The sequence below is a fragment of the Anser cygnoides genome, chromosome 24, assembly GCF_040182565.1.
Source record: "Anser cygnoides isolate HZ-2024a breed goose chromosome 24, Taihu_goose_T2T_genome, whole genome shotgun sequence".
Taxonomy (NCBI): Eukaryota; Metazoa; Chordata; class Aves; order Anseriformes; family Anatidae; genus Anser; species Anser cygnoides.
This window is the reverse complement of record NC_089896.1, coordinates 7,732,998-7,753,306: the sequence shown is the minus strand read 5'-3', so window position 1 is coordinate 7,753,306 and position 20,309 is coordinate 7,732,998. Positions and strand designations below refer to the sequence as shown.

General features: G+C 47.8%; 1 protein-coding gene across 2 annotated transcripts; it reads right to left on the bottom strand.

Annotated features, from left to right (window-relative positions):
* Positions 1-14: 14 nt before the first annotated feature.
* SELENON (selenoprotein N) lies at positions 15-19,314 on the bottom strand. 2 transcript variants are annotated; one of them, XM_048049537.2, is made up of 12 exons: positions 19,134-19,314; positions 14,018-14,135; positions 13,116-13,204; positions 12,389-12,601; positions 11,463-11,587; positions 10,514-10,651; positions 8,783-8,864; positions 7,636-7,824; positions 6,248-6,353; positions 5,294-5,406; positions 4,516-4,617; positions 15-3,316 (listed from the first exon to the last, which is right to left on the bottom strand). In XM_048049537.2, the coding sequence occupies exons 1-12, from the start codon at positions 19,239-19,241 to the stop codon at positions 3,146-3,148; spliced, it is 1,554 nt and encodes a 517-aa protein (XP_047905494.1). In that variant the 5' UTR covers positions 19,242-19,314; the 3' UTR covers positions 15-3,145. The 2 variants fall into 2 exon arrangements, with proteins under 2 accessions (XP_047905494.1, XP_047905493.1); XM_048049536.2 differs by having other exon boundaries at positions 13,074-13,204; positions 19,134-19,312.
* Positions 19,315-20,309: the final 995 nt, after the last annotated feature.

The window sequence follows — 20,309 nt, the reverse complement described above, 5'->3', positions numbered from 1 at the left end:
GGACTGAGCGAGGCCGAGGTGCGGGATCGGTTTTAGTGCAGTTCCAGCCCGCCGGGCAGCGCGTCACAGCCAACGGCACCGACCCGACCCGACCCGCGCAGGGCAGGGAGGCGGGAGCAGCGCCACTTTCCCCCGCATCGCTGCTGTGGGACATCAGCTCTGACCCGCGTGTGGGTTTCAGACCAGAGCATCACAAGGCACAGCAGATCGTGAAAAGCAGCGTCTCCGACCCCCCCCCCCCCCCAAAGTATTACAAGGTTACTGAAAAAAAATGTAGTAAGTTTACAAATGCAAGAAAATGCTTGGCACACGTTAAAAAGAAGGCCTCAGGCAACAGTTTCTGTCCAGAGCCCCACCCACAGCAGTAAATGGACAGTGACAGGTTGATCAGATTGGGCAGTTTTGTAGTTAATGAGCTAACACCGGGACACAGTCGAACCCAGGATGCCCCACATGGCTCCAGCCTGCGGGTGGCTGCCTGGGCTCCTGCCACAATTTAAGCCACTCCTGCCATCCTGTGCACACACCACAACACAAGAGCGAAGGGCGCCCCTCCCTCCTCCACCCACTACCCCCGGCTATACAGAACCTCTCTTGCAGCTGTTTTTCCATGCCTTGAGAAGACGACAATCCCTGAGCGCTCAGCTACTGCCTGTCCTCTCTGACCCCTTCTGCTGCAAAACCAGTGGAAGGAAAGCAAATGGAATGAGTTCTCCACATGCACACAACCAAGAAACACCACTTGGAAGTCTGAAGCCATTGACTGCAGGACTAACAAAAGATGCAAACAAAACAAACTCACAAAGCTCTGTAAAAGATAGGAGAGATGATCTACACTAAAGCTGTGCTACCCAAGGAGCTGGAGGGAGGTAAGCGCTTGGTTTGCTCTGTTGCTCCTGGCTTGGAACACAGAGGGGGCTGAAACTGCCAGCATGACAGGAGCTTGGTCTCTAATGCTGCCTAGAAGCTTTGACACTTTCCACAGCCACCACTAAAAGTGCTGTCTGTAACCCAATCCTGTAACTACCACATGCCCCTTGGAGTGCTATAAAAGTGCAGAGCTAATGCATAGTTATAAAGTCCATAAAATAAAAATCCCACAGGTAATTAATCTCACTAGAGCAATTACTAAAGCTACACTGGCTTACCCAAAGGTCCATCTAAACTCAGCCTGTAGCCATGGATAAAGACAGAAGGGCTGGAGCAGGATGAGGAAAGGGTACAGGAATCTCATGAAGTTCAACAAGGCAAAGTGTTAAGTCCTGCACGTGGGGAGGAAAAAATGCCAGACATCAGTACATGCTGGAGGCCACCCCGCTGCAAAGCAGCTCTGCAGAAAAGAACCTAGGAGCCCTGGAAGACACCAAGTTGAACGTGAGCCAGCAATGTGCCTCTGCTGTTAAGAAGGCTAACTATTTTTGGTTGCATTAGGCAAAACATTGCCAGCAAGTCAAGAGAGATGACCCTTACACTCCACCCAGCGCTGGTAAGGCCACACCTGGAGTTATGTGTCCAGTTCTGGGCTCCCCAGTACAAGAGACCTGGACATACTGCAAAGAGTACAGCAGAGGGCTACCAAGACAATACAGAGACTGTCGTACCTCTCTTGTAAGAAGGCACAGAGAGCTGGGACTGTTCAGGCTGGAGAAGAGAAAGTTTGTGGGGAACCTTATCAATGGGTATCAATACCTGAAGGGAGGGTGCAAAAAGACAGAACCAGGCTTTTTTCAGTGGTGCCCAGTGCCAGGACAAGAGGCAACAGCTACAAACTGGAACACAAGAGGTTCCATCTAAACATCAGGAAGCACTTCTTTTCTGTGCAGGTGACAGAGCATTGGAATAAGCTGCCCAGAGAGGTTGTGGAATCTCCCTCCTTGCAGATCTTCAAAAGCCAGCTGGACATAGTCCTGCGCAACTTGTTCTGGGCATCCCTGCTTGAGCAGGGGGGTTGGACCAGATGACCTCCAAAGCTTCTTTCCAATCTCAACTGTTCTGTGATTCTACCCCCTCCCTTAAAAAAAAAAAAAAAAAAAAAAAAAAAAAAGGCATTCCCACCACTTTTGATTTGGTCCAAGAAAACTGTGCTTCAGAGAGCAGAAAAAGCATCAACAGCCATAGCTGTTTGCAGCCATCTATTGAAGATGCTTAATCTCACCTATTTACAAGAATATGCTTAAAAACTCCATTTCACTTAACCCTTCCTTCCCCAAACTGCACTCACTGTGTAGTCAGGCATTGGAATGGAGTAGGAACAACTGCTCAGGATGTTTGCAGAAAAGGGACAATGGCGTTCTGGTTAAACAACTGCTTATTTGGGACAGTCTCCTGACAGTTTCTTTATACTGCTGGCCTTTAAAACTGCTCAGTTCTCAGCAGTTAATGCTCTCAGGATAATGCTGAACCTTCCCTTCCCAAAGGGAACTTCATCATGGCTCATCATTCAGTAGGACTTGGAAAATCAGAGCAAACATGGACCGAGTATTTCATCACCACTGAAGAGACACTGGAAGAATAAAGCTCTCACACCATGTGGGGTGGGAGTAGCCTTGGTATGAATGGGATGGGGGCACTGCTCATTATGGTGTCCATAGCCTGTTGCTCACATACTGTACAGGTAGAGCTCACTTCCAGAGACTCTGGTCCCTAATCCCCAAGTTAATCCACAACTGACATCTCTAAACTACACCATATCTCAAATGCCCTGTTCTCCACTCCTAATTTCACTGTATCAACCTCACCATCTTCACCAGATGCAAAGAACATGCATAAATGAGACAGCTCCCACACCATGTCACACAGGATAGGTGTCTGAGGCATCCAGGGAGCTGGGAAGAGGCTACTCCAGAGATCAAGCCTCCAGCCAGGTCCTACTTCCATGTCTACGCATTTTCAGCCACAGTCCCACTATGCACTGGTTGCCATAGCTGTCAATAAATGTCACCACAAAGAACTGGGATCCATGCCACAGAGTAGCTTACAGCTTGGAGCTGCTGCTGCTGCTGGCAAGGAGGTATGGAGGACACCACTCTTGGAACGGTCTGCATCTTATAATCCGTGGCATGAAGATGAGGAAGAACTGCTGCAATCAAAATAGATGTCTGAAGTGTTTGGCCATCTCCACGGGGGCACACAGGTGCCTTTGTTTTTAGGTCTGCATGTATGATTTTGCTCTTTGCAGTCCTTCCTTCAGAAACTGGAGGTAAGTTGCAGTAGAAGGGTCATCAAAATTGTTTGAGAAACTAAAGACGCTACTTTCAACATCTTCAGGCTTCATAGAAGTAATATCCAAGAAGTAGTTGGCATTGATATGGTGAATCTGGGAAAGAAAACAGATGAGGAGAGGAGACTTTAAAGACAAGCACAATACCTCATCTACTGCCTTGGACTCTTGCCAGGGCACAGGTGACAATACTGTAGCAACTCTTAAAGAATCTCAAACATTTTGCAAATCCTAATTCAGCATCCAGGACTCAGGTTCCTATTTTAGTCAGAGAAAGATGTGTGAAAGACAATGGTCTGTTCTTCTCCCCAGAAGTGCTGAGCCCTCACTTAGGTTAAGAAAAATATGAAGGTGATTTGGAAAAAGTCATGCAGCCGTAAAACTTGGCTCTGATCAAGGGCTAGGGAGATGGTAGCCCACCCATGCTAACTGCTGGGGTGCATGTTCTCAGACTAGCATAGCTGCAAAACCAGTGTGTGAGCTTAAAATGCTGCTGTGCCTTCCATTTCCCCAAAGGATAAAGGACAGGGGGATGTGTGGCCACTGACCACAGAAACCCTTACAGGCTGTAACTTCTTGAGCAGAAGCCACTCACCAGTCCGCAGCCCGGTTTGGAGCAGAGCCACTAAAGAGACAGCAAGGAGTCACTGCAAGTATTACTAGCTAAGGTCTGGGTAGTGCAGGGGACAATCAAATTAGCAATGGCAGGATCCTCCACTGCAGGCAGCCAGGCCACTGACCAACAGCAAAGCCCCACAGCATGAAGCATCAGGAGCTGTTGTCGTTCTCCAAATCCAAGGCAGAAGGGGTCACTGGGGAGCACAGCAAAGCCAAAGTGTGTGGACTTGTTAATGGCTGATCTGCTGTGAAAAACTCCGGGAAGCAAGATACAGGTAAACGTACTTAGAAGCTGCTGCCAAGGAGAGAATTAAGCAGAACATTAACATAAGGGACAATGGATGCAGGAAAAAAGCTACAATGGCTTTTCAAACACCACCAACTCCAACAAAGGTCAATGAGGAAATGTAGGCAGACATGTGGTTCATTTTTTATTGTTTTTCCCCCTTAATGTTGTTGCTCTGTCTCAGAATAAAAAGACATTTGTATCAGACTTCTTGGTAGAGCACTTGCTGCTGTCTGCCTGTCACAGCATCCCTGAGAGCAAAGCACAGCCCCACAAAGGTCTGAGGAGCCAGAGAACAGCTGAAGTAGCACAACTCTCGCTTGAGACTCTGCAGATGAAAACACATTCTGGTGGGGAGAACCAAGCCCAGCTGAAGGGGTAATGAACATACCACCGTGCCATTGGGGAGGCAGATGATCATCTCCACGGGGAAATTGTATTTCTCAAGGTGCAGGTCAGCCAGCTTGCTGTAGAACTCATTCTCTCTGTTGGTCTGTAAGGAGAACCCAGAGAAACACTCTTACATACACCAAAATGAGCAGAATGGAGTGGAAGGAGTAAAGCTAATGTGGGATGAGGGGGCAACCCAAAGAGCCACCATGATAGCTGTCTCAACTGTCATGATCTGCTTTACTATTCCCTTTCAGCCGGTGTCCCCTCCTCACATTTCAGCTGTAGCTTTTCTCCCCACAAAATAAGATCATCCCATTACTGGCAGTTCCCAGTCACATGAACAGTCCAACCCTAGCTTTTTGTAATGTCTCCAGCTCTGTAACTGACCCCAGCTGACAGCACAGGCCCAGGGGCAGGCTCACAAGAGGGGAAAGGTGCGATCAGGGAATCGGGATTCAGAGAGTTATTTTGGTTGCTCCCTTGGGTACAGAGAAGTCAGCTTGCTGATACCACAAAAAGCCTTGGATGGGGATATGGCAGTGAAGCATCTGGTTTGTTTTTTAATATTGGCAACAGGACAGAATGAAAGGGTTCACTGTGCTGTTTTCTTAGCTTGCCTCCACCTAGTGTTTGTTTTGCCACTGCAGTTGCTAGGTCACAGAGGGCTTGGAACCCCCATTGGTACAGGTGTGAGCTCTCCCCTCCTGCCAGCACCTCCTGGCACTGTGTTCACCAGCACGGAACACAAAGAAGGCAGATGTGGCTCCAGCACTCACCTGCAGCTCTTCCAGCTCCTTTACCAGCGACCAGCTGCTAATGAAGCTCTCATTCAGCAGAGCAAGGATGGGCGAACTTTCCAGGACAGTCTCCCGGAGAGTTCGCCCCGAACCTGGCATACAAAGAAAGGCAGACAGCAGTTTGCAGTGACTCCCACGCTGACTATTGCCATGATTCATGCCACTGCTTGAGTTGCTGCAGCAGCTGGTTTGAGCTCCCCCCCAGCCTGGCATATTGTCGAGTCTCCCCTTTGCTGGCAGTTTTCCATTGCTTACTGCTTCCAGTGTGTGCTGCTGGCAGAGAAGGCTCACCAGAGCAGACCCCATCCACTTGAAAGACAACACAAGGACCAGAACAAGCTTGTCATAGAAGTTGACTGGTTTGGTGCATTTTGGAAAGGATCAGGCTCTGCACATCTACCCTGAGTGCCTCTTGCTTTTCATACTGAGCAGAGCAAATAAGACTAAAGATATCTGCACCTCTCCCACCCATTACTCCTGCCCAATGTGGTATGCAAATTATTGGGCACGTTGGGGAATGGCTACACATCAGGACAATTTCAATCCCACCCCTGGCTCTGGCTTCTCCTGTGCAAGTGTTAACAACAAAGCAGAGAACAGCGTCCATTTTACTCCACAGATGCAGCTTCTACCCTAGCAGACTGAGAGGGGAAGAGAAAGAGGAAAGACCAGATCCACAGCTCACCCTCAACAAAGTCACATGAATTAGCGAGTTGGTCGAGGACTTGTCTAAAATGGACTTAATCCTGCCTCTGGGGACCTAAGCTCTGATCAGTAATTCCCCACTTCCAGCCCTTTTCTGTGCAGGCACCCAAAATGAGTAATAAAACATTTATTTATCCCTGGCTCCTGACCAGCTCCCTGACACGCAGCCCTTCTCAGATCCTGAACGAGGTGCATCATTCCTCCAGCCACTGTGGTAGTGTCCCTCACCTCAGCAGGACTGGTCATCCAGGGCACCCCAGAGCAGGATCGAGTGCACCAGCTTCTTTTCTGCTTTTGCTCTCTCAAAAGCTTGTGTGAAGGGAAAATAGGAGACCTGGAGGCAGACAGACGGCTTGAGAAACAGACACAGAACAGCTCCCACATATGAGTGGGGTCTGAAGGAACCAGACCTGCCACATCCCACAGGTGACATACACAGATCTGCAGTAGTTTCTGTAGATCAAAGCAAATTACAATTGTCCCTTTCCCCAGGGACAGCTTTTATCTTCCCTCACTTCAGGGACTACAGTGGGCAGACAGGCATTTCCTAGGCAGGAGCAATCTCTTCTCACCCTCACTTTCAGCTGGTCATCTTGTTACTGCTGCTCAGGTAGGATGTAGCACAGCAGATACTAAGTCTGAAGCATTAACTGTGTTGCCATGTGACACAGGGTCTTTCCTCTGGGAAATGTTCAGGAAGCTAAAGTTACCCTCAGGCCTGACAAACAGCCGATGAGCTCCTAACAGCAAGGTGGGATGTTACTGGTACCCACAGAGCTCCAGATTTACACACTGCAGACAGCATCTGCACAATTGCAGGCAGGCTGTCTGCAAATGCACCTCAGCAGCCTATGAAATCTGGACTTCAAATATTTACTACAAAACCTCACTGAAATGGCCTAAAAACTGTCTGTGAGGGACCATGCAGTGAGATCGTTTCAATTACTCAAATGAAGGGAACTTTATTAACATCTTGGCAGCACAAAGGGACATTTGTAAGCTCAAGCACAAGAAGGCAGCCACTGAAATATTCCTTTAGCCAAGGAAGCAGTGACAGGCAGTTGCCACTGCTCCACAGGCTACTGATATGTTAAATAGTTTAGGTCACCCAATGCTATTAATTTGTGTCTCACTGCAGGATGCAGCAGCACAGGCAGATTGTGTGTTTTCTGCTGATAAGGAAAGCTTGATCCAAAGGCAGCTGAAATTTGCAAAAGCAGCGCCAAAGAAAAACGAGTTCAAAAGCTGTGCAATTACCTGCCTCACACAGAAACAGCATTGGTGGCTACTGATAAGAGGAAGGAAGGATGAGCCTACATTTACAATACAAGTCTGGGGCACACGACATCTAGGCCTTGCTCCTGCCTGTGCTGCTGTGCAACCCCAGCTGGCCTTCAGAGATGCTGTTCTCCCCCACCTGAAAACTGGAGGCCCATCAAGCGACACACGCAGTGCCTGGGAGGCACACATTGAGCTCTGACACCCCCACACTACTCTAAGTGCTGATCAGTTTATGGCCTCTGGCTTCTGCTCGTCCTCAAGGTGGAATGGCCATCTCAGTAAAAATGACCTGCCCTAATTAAACATGTCAAGGAAGAGTACAGCCCCTTCCTCACCTTCTTAAATGGATACATGGCCACTTCCAGCTTCTGGGCTGCCACTTCCCAGGGGATTTCCTGCTGCCAGGTTATCTCTTCAAAAACAAACTGAATAGGCTCCCCTGAGGGATCTCTGCTGTCAATCACATTTCCGTTTTCATCATAGATCACAGAGGGGACTGAAGGCCCTGTGGATTCCAGCTCCATCTGCAGGAGAAAAAGCTCAGAGTTAGAAACTGTAGATATCCCACTCCTGTTTATTTTGTACCCCAGAACAGGATGAAGATGCAAATTAAGACTGTACAGCTTCTAATGAAGATAGAGCTGGATCTATGTCTCCTGGAGCTGCACTTTAACAGTTGCAGATGTGTTTTATTATTGGGGATTAACAGGAAAGCATCTTCATTTCCTTCAATTATTGTCTGCCTCTGCTTGCTAGGTTGTAAATGCATGAGACTTCTTCATTCCATGTTGCCATCTTCCCAGAGGAGATTTTTGATTGTGGGACACCAGCCCTTTAAAATCATTGGGATCTGCAGGGCTAGTCTCATTCATACCATCAACAAAGCCCTTATACAGCCCATGGCTAATCCGAGAGGGTGCTGTTCAGGGAAGCTGCTCAGGAGCTTCCCTGTAGCTTAGAGCTCAGGTACAACAAATTATTTTTTAAGTTTGTTTTCATGACTTTTGCTAATTAAAAAGGTAACATTGATCTAGATTAGGAGAAAATGGTTCCGTTAAATTCAGGCGTTCACAATACTGATTTATGTTTCCTGTCCCAACAGCTGGGATTACCACCAAATATCTTCATGCAGTTTCTACATCCAGATACACCATTGTTCATACATCCCCCTCTGGGCCCACCGCCTGGGTTTAGCTCCATTTTCCCCCTGCCTGGCAGACAACTTTTTAAAATGGAAAAAGTCGCATGACTCCAGGAGCTTAAGATTCAACCTGGGGCGGGGATCATAAAAGCTGCCAATAGTAAGCCACATTACTGCGGAGGACATACACAGATCACCTGAGATTATATCATTATATTGGAGTGTTGAACAGAAAACTCTGAAGAGCAGGGATAATTGAGGTTATACAGCTCAGGCGCACGGCAGCACGAATTCCTGCCAAGATACTGCATGCATACAGAAGACTGACTGTGGCTACAGACCTGAGGCAGGTAACCTATATCCACTTCCATGTTGCTGCTTTCACTCGCTCCGTACAGCCACTCCATATCAACGTTCAGAGACCTGCAAGGTGAACCCAATATGTTCAGAGTCACCCAATACTAAAGCTGTGTATGGAAAACCCCAATGCTCCTCTTGCAGGGTCATCATTGAGGCCCAGAACCACTAGGTCCTTGGAGATCACAGTGTTCCCTGCACAAGACTAGCAACACTAGATCCCTGTTAGCTCAGCGTCCAGGCACCTACTGAACCCTCTGGGCAAATGCATTCATACCTTTGAGTACTGTCAAACTAAGGGAAGAAGTATATTTGCACACCCTTTCCTGACAACACTTAACTTGCACATTCTGATCCTGCTGAACTTTTAAAATTGTTTTTTTTTTTGGAAGCGAAAGGCTTTTGCAAGGAGTTCTGGCAGGGCCATAAGTGTCTGCTTGCTCTAACAAATGCGCTGACAGAGCCATAAGGACTGAGTCACCAGGATAATGTCAGAATTTTCACTCCGGCCATCACGGACAAAGAGATTTTAGGCTTCTTTCCCCTCAAATGCTTCCAGCTGCTTGCCAGAGAGCAGGAACGAGCCAGCATGAAGCTACGCACACAAAACATTAACCTGTGAAATGACAATCAAAAATATTTTGAAGCATGAGCATCAGACTTTGGTGAACTTCAGTGTTTTCAGCCAGGCACTAAAATCACTAGGGGATGCCTCTTCACACCCTGCCGGTCTCTCCCCATGCTCCAAGCACAAAGGGACAGTTATTGGTGAGTGATGAATCAGACCCTGAAATAAGTCAGGGATCCTCAGCAATTGTAGAGATGCATTTGCCAGTTTTACAAACTGCAAAGTTCATTTCACTCAGATTTTCCAGGGACTTGGCTGAAAAGCATCAGCTCATCCAGCGCTAACACCCAAGGAGCCTTCTTCAGTTTGCAACAGGCATTTGACATGTGTAAAAGTCCTTACCACAGCCAGGGACTGCTGGAACAGGTGAAGAGGATCACAGACAGCTTGCAGAAGTGCTAATAATGAAGATGCTGCTGCCTGTCTCTTGGACAATACTGGGAAAACTTAAATTCACTATCCCCATGTGCCTACCCATGTGGTTGCAGGTACCTCCCTTCTGAAGTGGTTTGGCACAGGACTGCTCAGGCTTGGATTCTCAACTGAAGCAAGTACTGGTTGCAGACAAATTGCACAAAGACACCTATCGCCCATGCCATGCTCCATGCCCCCTCCAACCTCTGTCCAGCTTGTTCCTCCTCAGGGACAAGCCCTTGTCATTCACTGCCTCTTCCAGCCTGATGCCCCCCAGACCTGTTGATAAACAGAATCTTTCCTGAAAAACTGCATCAGATCCAATCTGGGAGCAGCTGTATCTACAGTATTGAAGACTGGACAACTGTGATGACCGCTAGGAGAGTAGAATGTGTGAGGAAAACAGATAAGCAAACAGCAGAACTAGCCTGCACAGAGCTCAGACTGCAGATATGTCTTCCCTGTGCAAGCCAGGATACCCATGTACCGCAAGGGACATTGCTCTGCTCAGGACACCCATATTTTTAAACAAAAAGAACCCACCAGTCTCCTCCCACACACGTCCCCCACCTCCGTACAGGACAGGATCCCAGAGTCCCTGGATTCCACTGGGTCTCATTTATAACTGTCCTCAAGTCTGTTCAGCACTCAGAAAAGAGAGAAACAGCTGTACCTGTTGTTAGGGACAAAGAGCTTAAACTCTCGGACATGGGAAGAATCCTTGGAGAGGATGATGTGACCTGTGAACTGGCCTGGAGAAAACCAGAAGGGGAAGTTTGGTGGCTCATTCAGCTGGAACTCAGCGTGGATCCTGAAATTAGAAGGGAGCCATCAGCTCCAGTGCCGGAAGGAAAGAAGGGATCATGTACTGCAAATGATAGCAGGGAGAAGTGATCTCCAGGCACCAGATTTACAAAGCTAAATTAGGAGAGAGAGGTTCAGTTCAAAAAGCTTTTGATGTCACACAATAAAAAGGTAAAAGAGTGGAGCAGATTTCCTGGATCAGCAGTGTTTCTGGTACTGATGCCTTTTGGAAGTGGGCAGTAAGTGCACATCCAGGAAGGATGAATTACATTATCAGTCCTTGAAACACAGGAACAGACTAGAACTCCCTCAGCCTCCCTTCCATCCTGATCAGGCAAATAAAATTGTGTTTAACAATCACAGCAAAACATGAGAACAATTCCACAGAATCCTCCCCCCGCCTTGGAGAAACACTCTATCCCATGATTAAACAAAATCTAGCAAGTTCCTTTGATAATCAGGCTCTCTCTGTTCAACAAGGGACATTTCTATGTCAAGGGCAATAGAGGATGGCTCCTGTCCTGGGCCCAGGCAACAGTCCCTGCTTCACCAGGGACTCAATGCCACTGGGATCATGGGCGCCTCCTTTGGGCACCAGCAAAGCATCACACATGGGCAAGAGCTGACTGGGTACCACCCTCCTCCTAGAACTGCTTCACCTCCCTCCCAGCCAGAGCACATCTGGTCTTGTCTGGGAACATGACTGCAGATCCAGTACTATGGCACTGGGTCACAGCAGCTTTCTCCACTCCCCTGAGATACGGTACAAAATCAGAGGTCTACCCAACACCTCTAACAACCTGGACCCCTGGCCTTACCTGAATGCTATGGCATAGTAGAAGGTGCTGATGGCTTGGATACAGGCCACAGATCCTTGGGGAGCAAAGCGGGTTTTTACAAAGGGGCGTGGGTGGAACATGCTCAGAAGTCTGTGGATTGTGATCTAGGGGAAGAATTGTTAGAGAACAAAAATGAGAATGGTTCCCCTAGTGCAGATCACAGGTCAGATGCAGCTCCAAAATAACTACCTGCCAGATCAGGAAGACAAGAAAATTGCCATGGCTTAAAAATTAGCTCTGAGACTTGCCTAGTCACAAAGTAAGGAGATAAAACTAGAGACTGGCTTTAAAATAAATCCATCCTCCATGTTTTTTATGCTATTCCCATTGTTCCAAGTTTCCATCCTCCCAGTCAGGTGAATGTCTGAGTATGGTAAACTGATCTATGGGGCTGTATCCAACAATACTACTTAAGACTTTCAAAGAGTGGGTATGCAATCAATAAACACACCAGGCTGTGAAGGTATATCAATTATGTGATCACAAACACCTATCTGGGCACCCCAGGTGAATGCGATATAAACACCTGGCTTTACAAACTATGTATACACGTCGCTTCAGTTGTCAATGAAATATCTCACCTCCAGGGTGGCAAAAAGCAACTGTTCTGCAAAATACAATCACCTCATTCAAGTGCTTCCAAACACTTAAAGCAAGATGAAGTTACTCTGGTCAGCTCATCTGTCTATGACAGACACACAGAGCTTTTGCCTGCTCTCAGTTTTTACCTCTGATTTAGAAGACAGTACTCCTGGCTGTACATTGCAGCCTTTTAGCTGTCTTTGAAAGTCCACGGAGACATAATGTAACAGCCTTGTCCACGCAATTAATCTGGGCCATAAGGCAGTACACATTTATACAAGAGCCACCTCTCAAATATACAGAATTCAAGTTTTATATCTCACCTCTTTGCCCTTGGGAGGTGGAGGGTAAAATCTGTTGTTGGAAAGATATCCAGTGAAGATGTTCAATTCACTAGGTATTATCCACCACGGATCCCCAAGATCAAGTTTATTCTTCGGAGGAAGAAAGGCTTTAAACTGTTTGGCAAGCATTACACTCATATGGGCTGCGGGGGCAGTCCAATTCCTCAGCCCAGACAGAGCAACGTGAGAAATCTGTCAACAAAAGATAGCATCAGAGCCTAGACCAGACTCCTCAAACATGCAGCAATGCTGATGGATATAACTATGCTTTGGAGGAGAGGGGGAAAAAAAAATCATGTTTAAATTCTTCCCACCACCCCAAACACATCCAAATAGTTCTGTCAACTTTCAGTTATGTGAGCAACAGAAAATGGGAGACAGTGGAACAGGCCAACTAACACCACTGCTTTTGGACTTTGTTCCAGGAAAACCACCTCTAATGTCTGCTTCAAGCTTCCCAGGAAGGGCGTATTAATTGGGACTCAGCACTGAATGCATTGAAAACAATGCAACAACGAAGAAAGCAATGAGTTTGCTGGTCAAAGCAAATACCACTGGCCGGAGCCAGACCACCTCGCTCGTGCTTATTCCTGATTATCACACCAGCCCATAGGATGTGTTCATACTGGAATTTCTGGCCATACATGTCCTGCGTGATACGTACTCCCAAGAAACCATCTTTGCTCTTTGTCATCGTTTCCATTACCAGAGGCTGGAATTTAGCCACAATGGACAATGTCTCCCCGGTTGGATCAGGCGTCTCTTCCTCTTCAAATTCTGAGACAGGAGTAACCCCTAGACAAAGAGGCAGGAATTTAAGCAGCTGTTTCAACTTCCTCCCCTCTTCAGCCATCTGAAGTGATCATACATTTTTTCCTGGCTAATGCAGGAGCACTGGGAACTTCCCAGCTGTTACCATGCTGTATGCAAGGGAACACCCACCAGAACTCAAACCCACTCCAGAGACTGGCTTCTGCCACGTGAATTAAAGGGGAGCCCTTTTTTCAGTGGATGACACTGCAAACCCCCATGGCTCAATTAAGCACTCTTATGTCACCTACGAGAGGACACACATGCTTTAACCAATTCATTACAGCATAAGCAAACAACTCTCTGTATTTCAATTGTACTGTAAATTCTCCTGTACATTATCATAACCACATTTCCTGTTTGGCACTACCAAGAGACATTTGCTACTGTCTCCCAGCATGATCTCTCACAATTGCTATCTGAGAGAGACTGCTATAGCCAGAGAAGCGTATGAATGAAATAAGACTCACTAATAATGTTGGCCTAGGCTGGACTGAGCTTTATTTGTTGCATTCACCCATCCCAAATCCTCTGTAAACTCTAGACAAAGTAACTTACATACTTTGCTAAGTCCAGCAATGGAACCCTTAGTCTTACAAAAACTGAACTTTGTGAAAGTGATGTTTACTGCTTAAGGCTCTTCAAAAACATGTAAAGCATTACCAGCCTCTTTTCATGTAAATAAGACCCAAAACAGCACACAGAAAAAAGTAAAGACATCAAGAGAAATTGCTGAGGACACTAACTTTGGCTTTTGCTCCATCTATGCAGAGAGAATTCTGCAAGGTAGAAACCTACCTGTCAGCTTCTCAGCTATTGGCTTGAATTCTTCTGGACTGAGGTACAGATCATCGTTTGTGTCCAGAGAAGAAAAGAGAAACAGTCCCTCGCTTCCCAAAGACTTCAGTGCCAGCTCCTAATTCAGGAAGAAGAGACAACTGAGATTTCACTCCTACCTCTCAAAGAAAATCACTGACCCCTCTCAGCTTCAGAGTTCATTTGCATTCTTTTCAGCACAGAAACACAGTGATCAAATCAAAAGATTAATGCCCTTTGGCAAGATTTTGTGCTATTTACAGTAAGGATCAGTGTCCAGGAATAATAGCTGGCATCAACATGTTAAAACTACATCTGGCTAAGTAATTCAAACTGAATGATTTGCTCAGAGTCAAATGAAAAAGTCTATTGTCAGAAAAATTTCCAACTTTTATAAGACACTCCTAAAACCGTGAATATTCAGGGCACCAGGAGATCCTGATTTCTGTAATTAGCTAACGCATAGTGAAACAATGTCAGTCAAATATGTGACTAGTCACATCACAAAAACACAAAGGAAGTCAATTGAACCCTTGTACTTCTGCAAAAAGTAACTTAAACTGGGGCCAAGATCCATACCAATTGTATGGTGCACGCTGTCCTGCTGCAGCCAGTTGCCATCCAAGTCTCCAGTGTCAGGACTACGCTGAGCATTTTGACCCCTTGCTCCACAGGGACTACAGCCTACCCATTCTGCCATATGCTGGGAGCCACAACTCAAACCACCTTCTCCAGAAACCCTACACAATCCCAGCCACCCTGTGCCTCAGTTTCTCCCTCTGTAATACTTAGCGGGACAGCCTGCAAAGCCCACGTGGAGGTCCTCCAATGGAAAACAGCACCGATGTGCACGGAAATGCAATGTCTCACTTGGAACAGTTCCTGAAAGACTAAATTATTCTGGTCATTTCCAGTCTGCAGCACTCACAGCACTCAGCTTCACGTCAGTGCCTGGTAAAATTATGGAAAAGTTGATCCTTGAAGTTATTGAAGCGCACCTGGGGGACAATGCAGTCATTGGTCCCAGCCAACATGGGTTCATGAGGGGCAGGTCCTGCCTAACAAATTTGATTTCCTTTTATGATAAGATCACCCATCCAGTCGATCAAGGGAAACTGGCTGATGTAATTTTTTTGGACTTCAGCCAAGCTTTTGACACGGTTTCCCGTAGGATCCTACTGGACAAAATGTCCAGCATACAACTTAACAAAAACATCACACGATGGGTGAGCAATTGGCTGACGGGCAGGGCTCAAAGGGTTGTGGTAAATGGGACCACATCTGGCTGGCAGATGGTCACTACTGGGGTCCCTCAAGGCTCCATTTTAGGGCCAGTCCTCTTCAATGTTTTTATAAATGATTTGGATATAGGACTAGAAGGTGTTTTGAGCAAATTTGCCGACGACACCAAACTTGGAGGAGCTGTGGACTCGGATGAGGGTGGAAAGGCCTTGCAGAGAGATCTGGACAGATTGGAGAGCTGGGCGATCACCAACCGCATGAAGTTTAACAAAAACAAGTGCCGGGTCCTGCACCTGGGATGGGGAAACCCTGGCTGCACGTACAGACTGGGCAACGAGACGCTGGAGGGCAGCCCCGCAGAGAGGGATCTGGGGGTTGTGGTTGACAGCAAGTTGAATATGAGCCAGCAGTGTGCCCTGGCAGCCAGGAGGGCCAACCGTATCCTGGGGTGCATCAAGCACGGCATTGCCAGTTGGTCGAGGGAAGTGATTGTCCCGCCCTACTCTGCGCTGGTGCGGCCTCACCTCGAGTACTGTGTGCAGTTCTGGGCACCAACAGTACAAAAAGGATGTGAAACTGTTGGAGGGTGTCCAGAGGAGGGCAATGAAGATGGTGAAGGGCCTAGAGGGGAAGACATATGAGGAGCGGCTGAGGTCACTGGGCCTGTTCAGCCTGGAGAAGAGGAGGCTGAGGGGGGACCTCACTGTGGTCTACAACTTCCTCGCGAGGGGCAGTGGAGAGGCAGGTGACCTATTCTCTGTTATCACCAGTGATAGGACCCGTGGGAACGGTGTTAAGCTGAGGCAGGGGAAGTTTAGGCTGGACATCAGGAAGAGGATCTTCACCGAGAGGGTGGCTGCACACTGGAACAGGCTCCCCAGTGAAGCAGTCACTGCACCAAGCCTGTCTGAATTTAAGAAGCGATTGGACTGTGCGCTCAGTCACATGGTCTAAACTTTTGGGTAGACCTGTGCGGTGCCAGGAGTTGGACTTGATGATCCTCATGGGTCCCTTCCAACTTGGGATATTCTGTGATTCTATGATTCACTGAAGGGAAAAGGACAACCTGCAGGCAGAATGAGAAAGCTCCGCACTGGGAAGTCAGACAATTCACATCACTTCCAGCCAGCCTACGGCAGATCCCCTGTGATCTATCATTTTGGGGCAGCTTCCCCTGTCACCCAAGTAAAAGCCTAAAGCTGCAAGGCCAAATACTCTGTAGTATGCTGTTTCACTGTGTTTATTCTCTATTGCCTGCAGCACTGTTACCATCCCCAGAGCTCCTGAACTAGTTTATTTTCCATCTGTTGCCTGCCAGCCTGAAGCAGAACTAATGCAGCCTGGAAGTCAACTGCAGCAACAGAAGCACTTAAGAGCCTTCCAAGGTAATTTCAGGACTGAGAGACAAAAATAAAGAGCCTGGAATATAAACCAGAAACATGGACCCAGACACAACTGGAGAAAGACAAGGATCCAAAACATGGAACACAGAGGAATACACAGGAACTACACAGCTGAAAAAATGAATGAAGGAACAAGATGGTTATTTATCTACATACAGGAGCAAACCACTCAAGAATCCCCACAGTCCTGGGGACAAAACTCTGCCTTTATAACCCCAACAAATGGGAACAAACATACTTGGCCGTATAAATCAGTAGCAACATTTTCCTGAACAACTGCCCTGTTACCTGACAGCCAGATGCCAGAGTCATGTCACGAACCATTGGGCCAGGCTTCAGTATATTTCTCTGCTCCAGAGCTTGCTTGGGCATAGCACGTACTGCACTAATCTTGCAAGGGCCCATGTGATCGCTCGCTCTCTGGGAGCAAGCACACAGTACAGGGAATTGCACAATGACATCCTGCTCTGCACAGGAGGCTGACCTGGATGTATACTAGGCTCTGAGGAGACAGTCCACTTCCTAGTCCTCTCCACAGCATATTAGAATTATTAATCTTTCAGAGTGTCTCTTCTTTTGCACGTCACAGACACAGACCTCAAGGGATGGAAGGCAAATGAGTGACCAAGTTTTTGGCTGGTTAGACCACCTGCTGCTGTAGTATTGGGAAAAAGACATGATCATTTGCTTAACAGGGCTGAAGGCAGAATGAGAATCAGTTATGCTCTCTGAGTGCATCTAAAATGGCAGAATATGAAGGGAGGAATATGGGTGCCTAGTGTTGCACATTATCATCCAAAACTCAACCTACAGGTAAGAATTGAGAGCGTACTCCAGTCCTCTGAGCCACCACTTTTCACGTTGGTTAAGCAATGAAAAAACATCAGCTGCAGAACCATCAGAAAATTATTCCTACGACCACAACCGGTCAGAGAGATAGACAGTAGCTTTGTGGTCAGGTGACTTACGGCTGTGCATGCATGAACACGTCTCATGAACGCCAGCAGCTAGCTGAATACAGCAGCCCTACAGGCCTCCTGTCTCCACCAAACAATGTATCCCTTTAAGGAGCCAGCTACAACAGAGAAAGATGTGCCCCAGAAAGTAGTGTCACAGTGTGTCAGCTCTGCAGGATCACTCCCTTCACAAATTCATTTTCATACTCACAAACTAGGGCTTTCTTGGTCATTTTGTAGAGGAAGAGAGCTATGGTGTTCGCAAAGAGTATTCTTCTCCCACCTGCTTGTGGGTTGCTCAGCTAAATGGAAAAAAATAAACACCTTGGACTGTTCACATTTTGTTCCTATCTCCAGCAGTGCCCTGTCACAACTTTAAAAACACTTGTCTTTTTATTTATAGAAATACCAAAGCCTGCGTTTTAATGCAAGTCAACTGAATTATAAAAATTACAATCAGAAACAATATCAAGAGGCCAAATTTAAAAATAAAAAATTGCATTTTTCAGCTCCCATTCTCTATTCTTTTGCTACTTCCACTGACAGAGTCATTCAAGGCACACAAAAGCTGCATTTTTAGTATGAAAAAAAAAATCTGAGCATTTGGGGCCTTTTTTAAAGGAAATAAAGTAGCAAGAAAAGACATCTTTAGAGGCCATGCGAGGAGGTGTAAAGCATTATGTCAAGAACAGGGCTGGGTGTCTGATGCTCTTGCTTGTCCCTCCCTCTTCTGGCTGGGGCCACTGGACTCAAAGCAGATAGGGGAGGAGCTGGAGGCCCAGCCAGACACAATGACTGAGTTAGAAATAATCCTCAGGGCAAATCCTAAGCATGGTGGCTAGGCACAGCTCAAACCCGTGGGGCTGGCACTAAAGCTCTGCCATCATGGAGCTCATTGGGAGGTGCTTGTGTCCTGCACCTCACTGCCCTGCACAGGGCTGTGTGATGGTCACTGGTGTCTGGTGGTTACCTCAGCCCTTGGCAGCCATCTCAAGACCAACAGCGGCCGTCTCAAGCCTGGCGGTCACCATTAGTGCCTGGTGGTGCTCACAGTTCCGCGGCCGTTTCAGCCTGGCAGTGGCCGACACAATCCCAGTGGCGACTTCAAGGCCAGTGCCTGCCACTGCTCCAGAAAACCTCAGCCTGCTCTACAAAATCTCAAGCCCACAGACGGTCGCGTACGGTGAGCACCACAGCTCTATGGTCACCTCACCCACAGCCACCCCAAGCCCTGCAGCCGCTGATGGCTGTTGGCTACCAAAGCTCTGTGGTTACCTCAGTCCAGAGACGACCACCTCCACCACAGCTGCCCCCTCGAGGCCCGCCGTCCCCTCACCTCTGCGGTCCCGTCAGCCCTGCGGCGACCACCACCGCCGGCACCGACCCCACGGCGGCGGCGGGAGCGACTCCTCCCGCCATTTCCGCACGCACCCTCCTCCATGAGGGGCAGCGCGGCTACAGGCGCCCCCCCCCCCCGCACCCCCATCTTCTCGGTACCTGCTGCCGGGCGGCTTCGGCGTCCCGGTAGTACTTGACGGCGGCCAGTGCGGCCAAGGCGGCGAGGGCCAGCGCCAGCCGCGAAGAAACCGCACCGGGCCCCGCCATGCCGCCACACTCAGCGGCGCCGCGCCGCCATGACCGCGCCGCCTCGGGGAGGCGTCAGGCGGGCAGCGCTAGCGAGGAGGGGCCGGGGCCGGGTGAAGGCCTACGCCCTACCCGGTCTGCCCGGGCGGGGGAGGAGGGCCGCCCGTGGAGAGTTTTGTGCTCCTCGGAGGAAAAACTACTTTTTTGCTTTAAATTTGCTGCAGTTTATCAGCTACGTGGACTCTTGGAGTAGATTACTCTCCGTGTTTTTGTTTTTCATTATCGGAGAGCGGCGTGTATTTCCCATACACACACCAAGCAATTTCAAAAGTGGTCTTTGATTCTTAACTCAGTATATAGCCAAAAAGAGCTGTATCCAGCTTCTTAGGTAGCCTGGGCGGCTTCAGGTCACCAAAATGAATACATATATTTTTAACAGATATTTGCAGTTTCACTTCCTGACATTGACTCCACTGTGATTTAAGGTCCAGGACCATGAGGCTGGAAATTAGGAGATGGGAATGACTCAGTCGCTTTGCAGCCACAGGGCAACAGTGCTCCTCTGCAATCTGGTTGTAGCCATTGCGCTGCCATCCTGCAATGATCCCTGTAACAGGGAACATTGTAACCTTTACAACAGCATGAAACTCTGTGTTCTTTGTGCTCTTCAGGTTCTTCTGTGTGGGTGCCACATTGCTCCTTAGCAGTGGCATGGCCAAGAGAGATATAAATATAGCCATTTTAATCTTTTCCCATAACTCAGTCTCCTTCTCTTACTTACATGCAACCACACTAAAATCCTTCCATTGCTCAGGAAAATTTAGGACTGTTTTTTTTTCGCTGCTGCAGGGCTCATGGTGCAGAATGTCTGAGTTCCCTAAGGGTAGATGGAAGTTGTAGCATTTAATCCTTTGAAGCTCTTGCTGTTTCCTAAGCCTGCCTAATCACTTCTGATTTAGGTTTAAAGAGTGTTGTAGTTAGGACAAGAACATGACCAAGAATCACGAAGAAAGCAGTGGCAGCTGCTCAAGGAAAGAGGAAGAGGCTAGTAATTCTGGGCAAAAAGGCAGGAGTGTGGAGTTCTGAGAA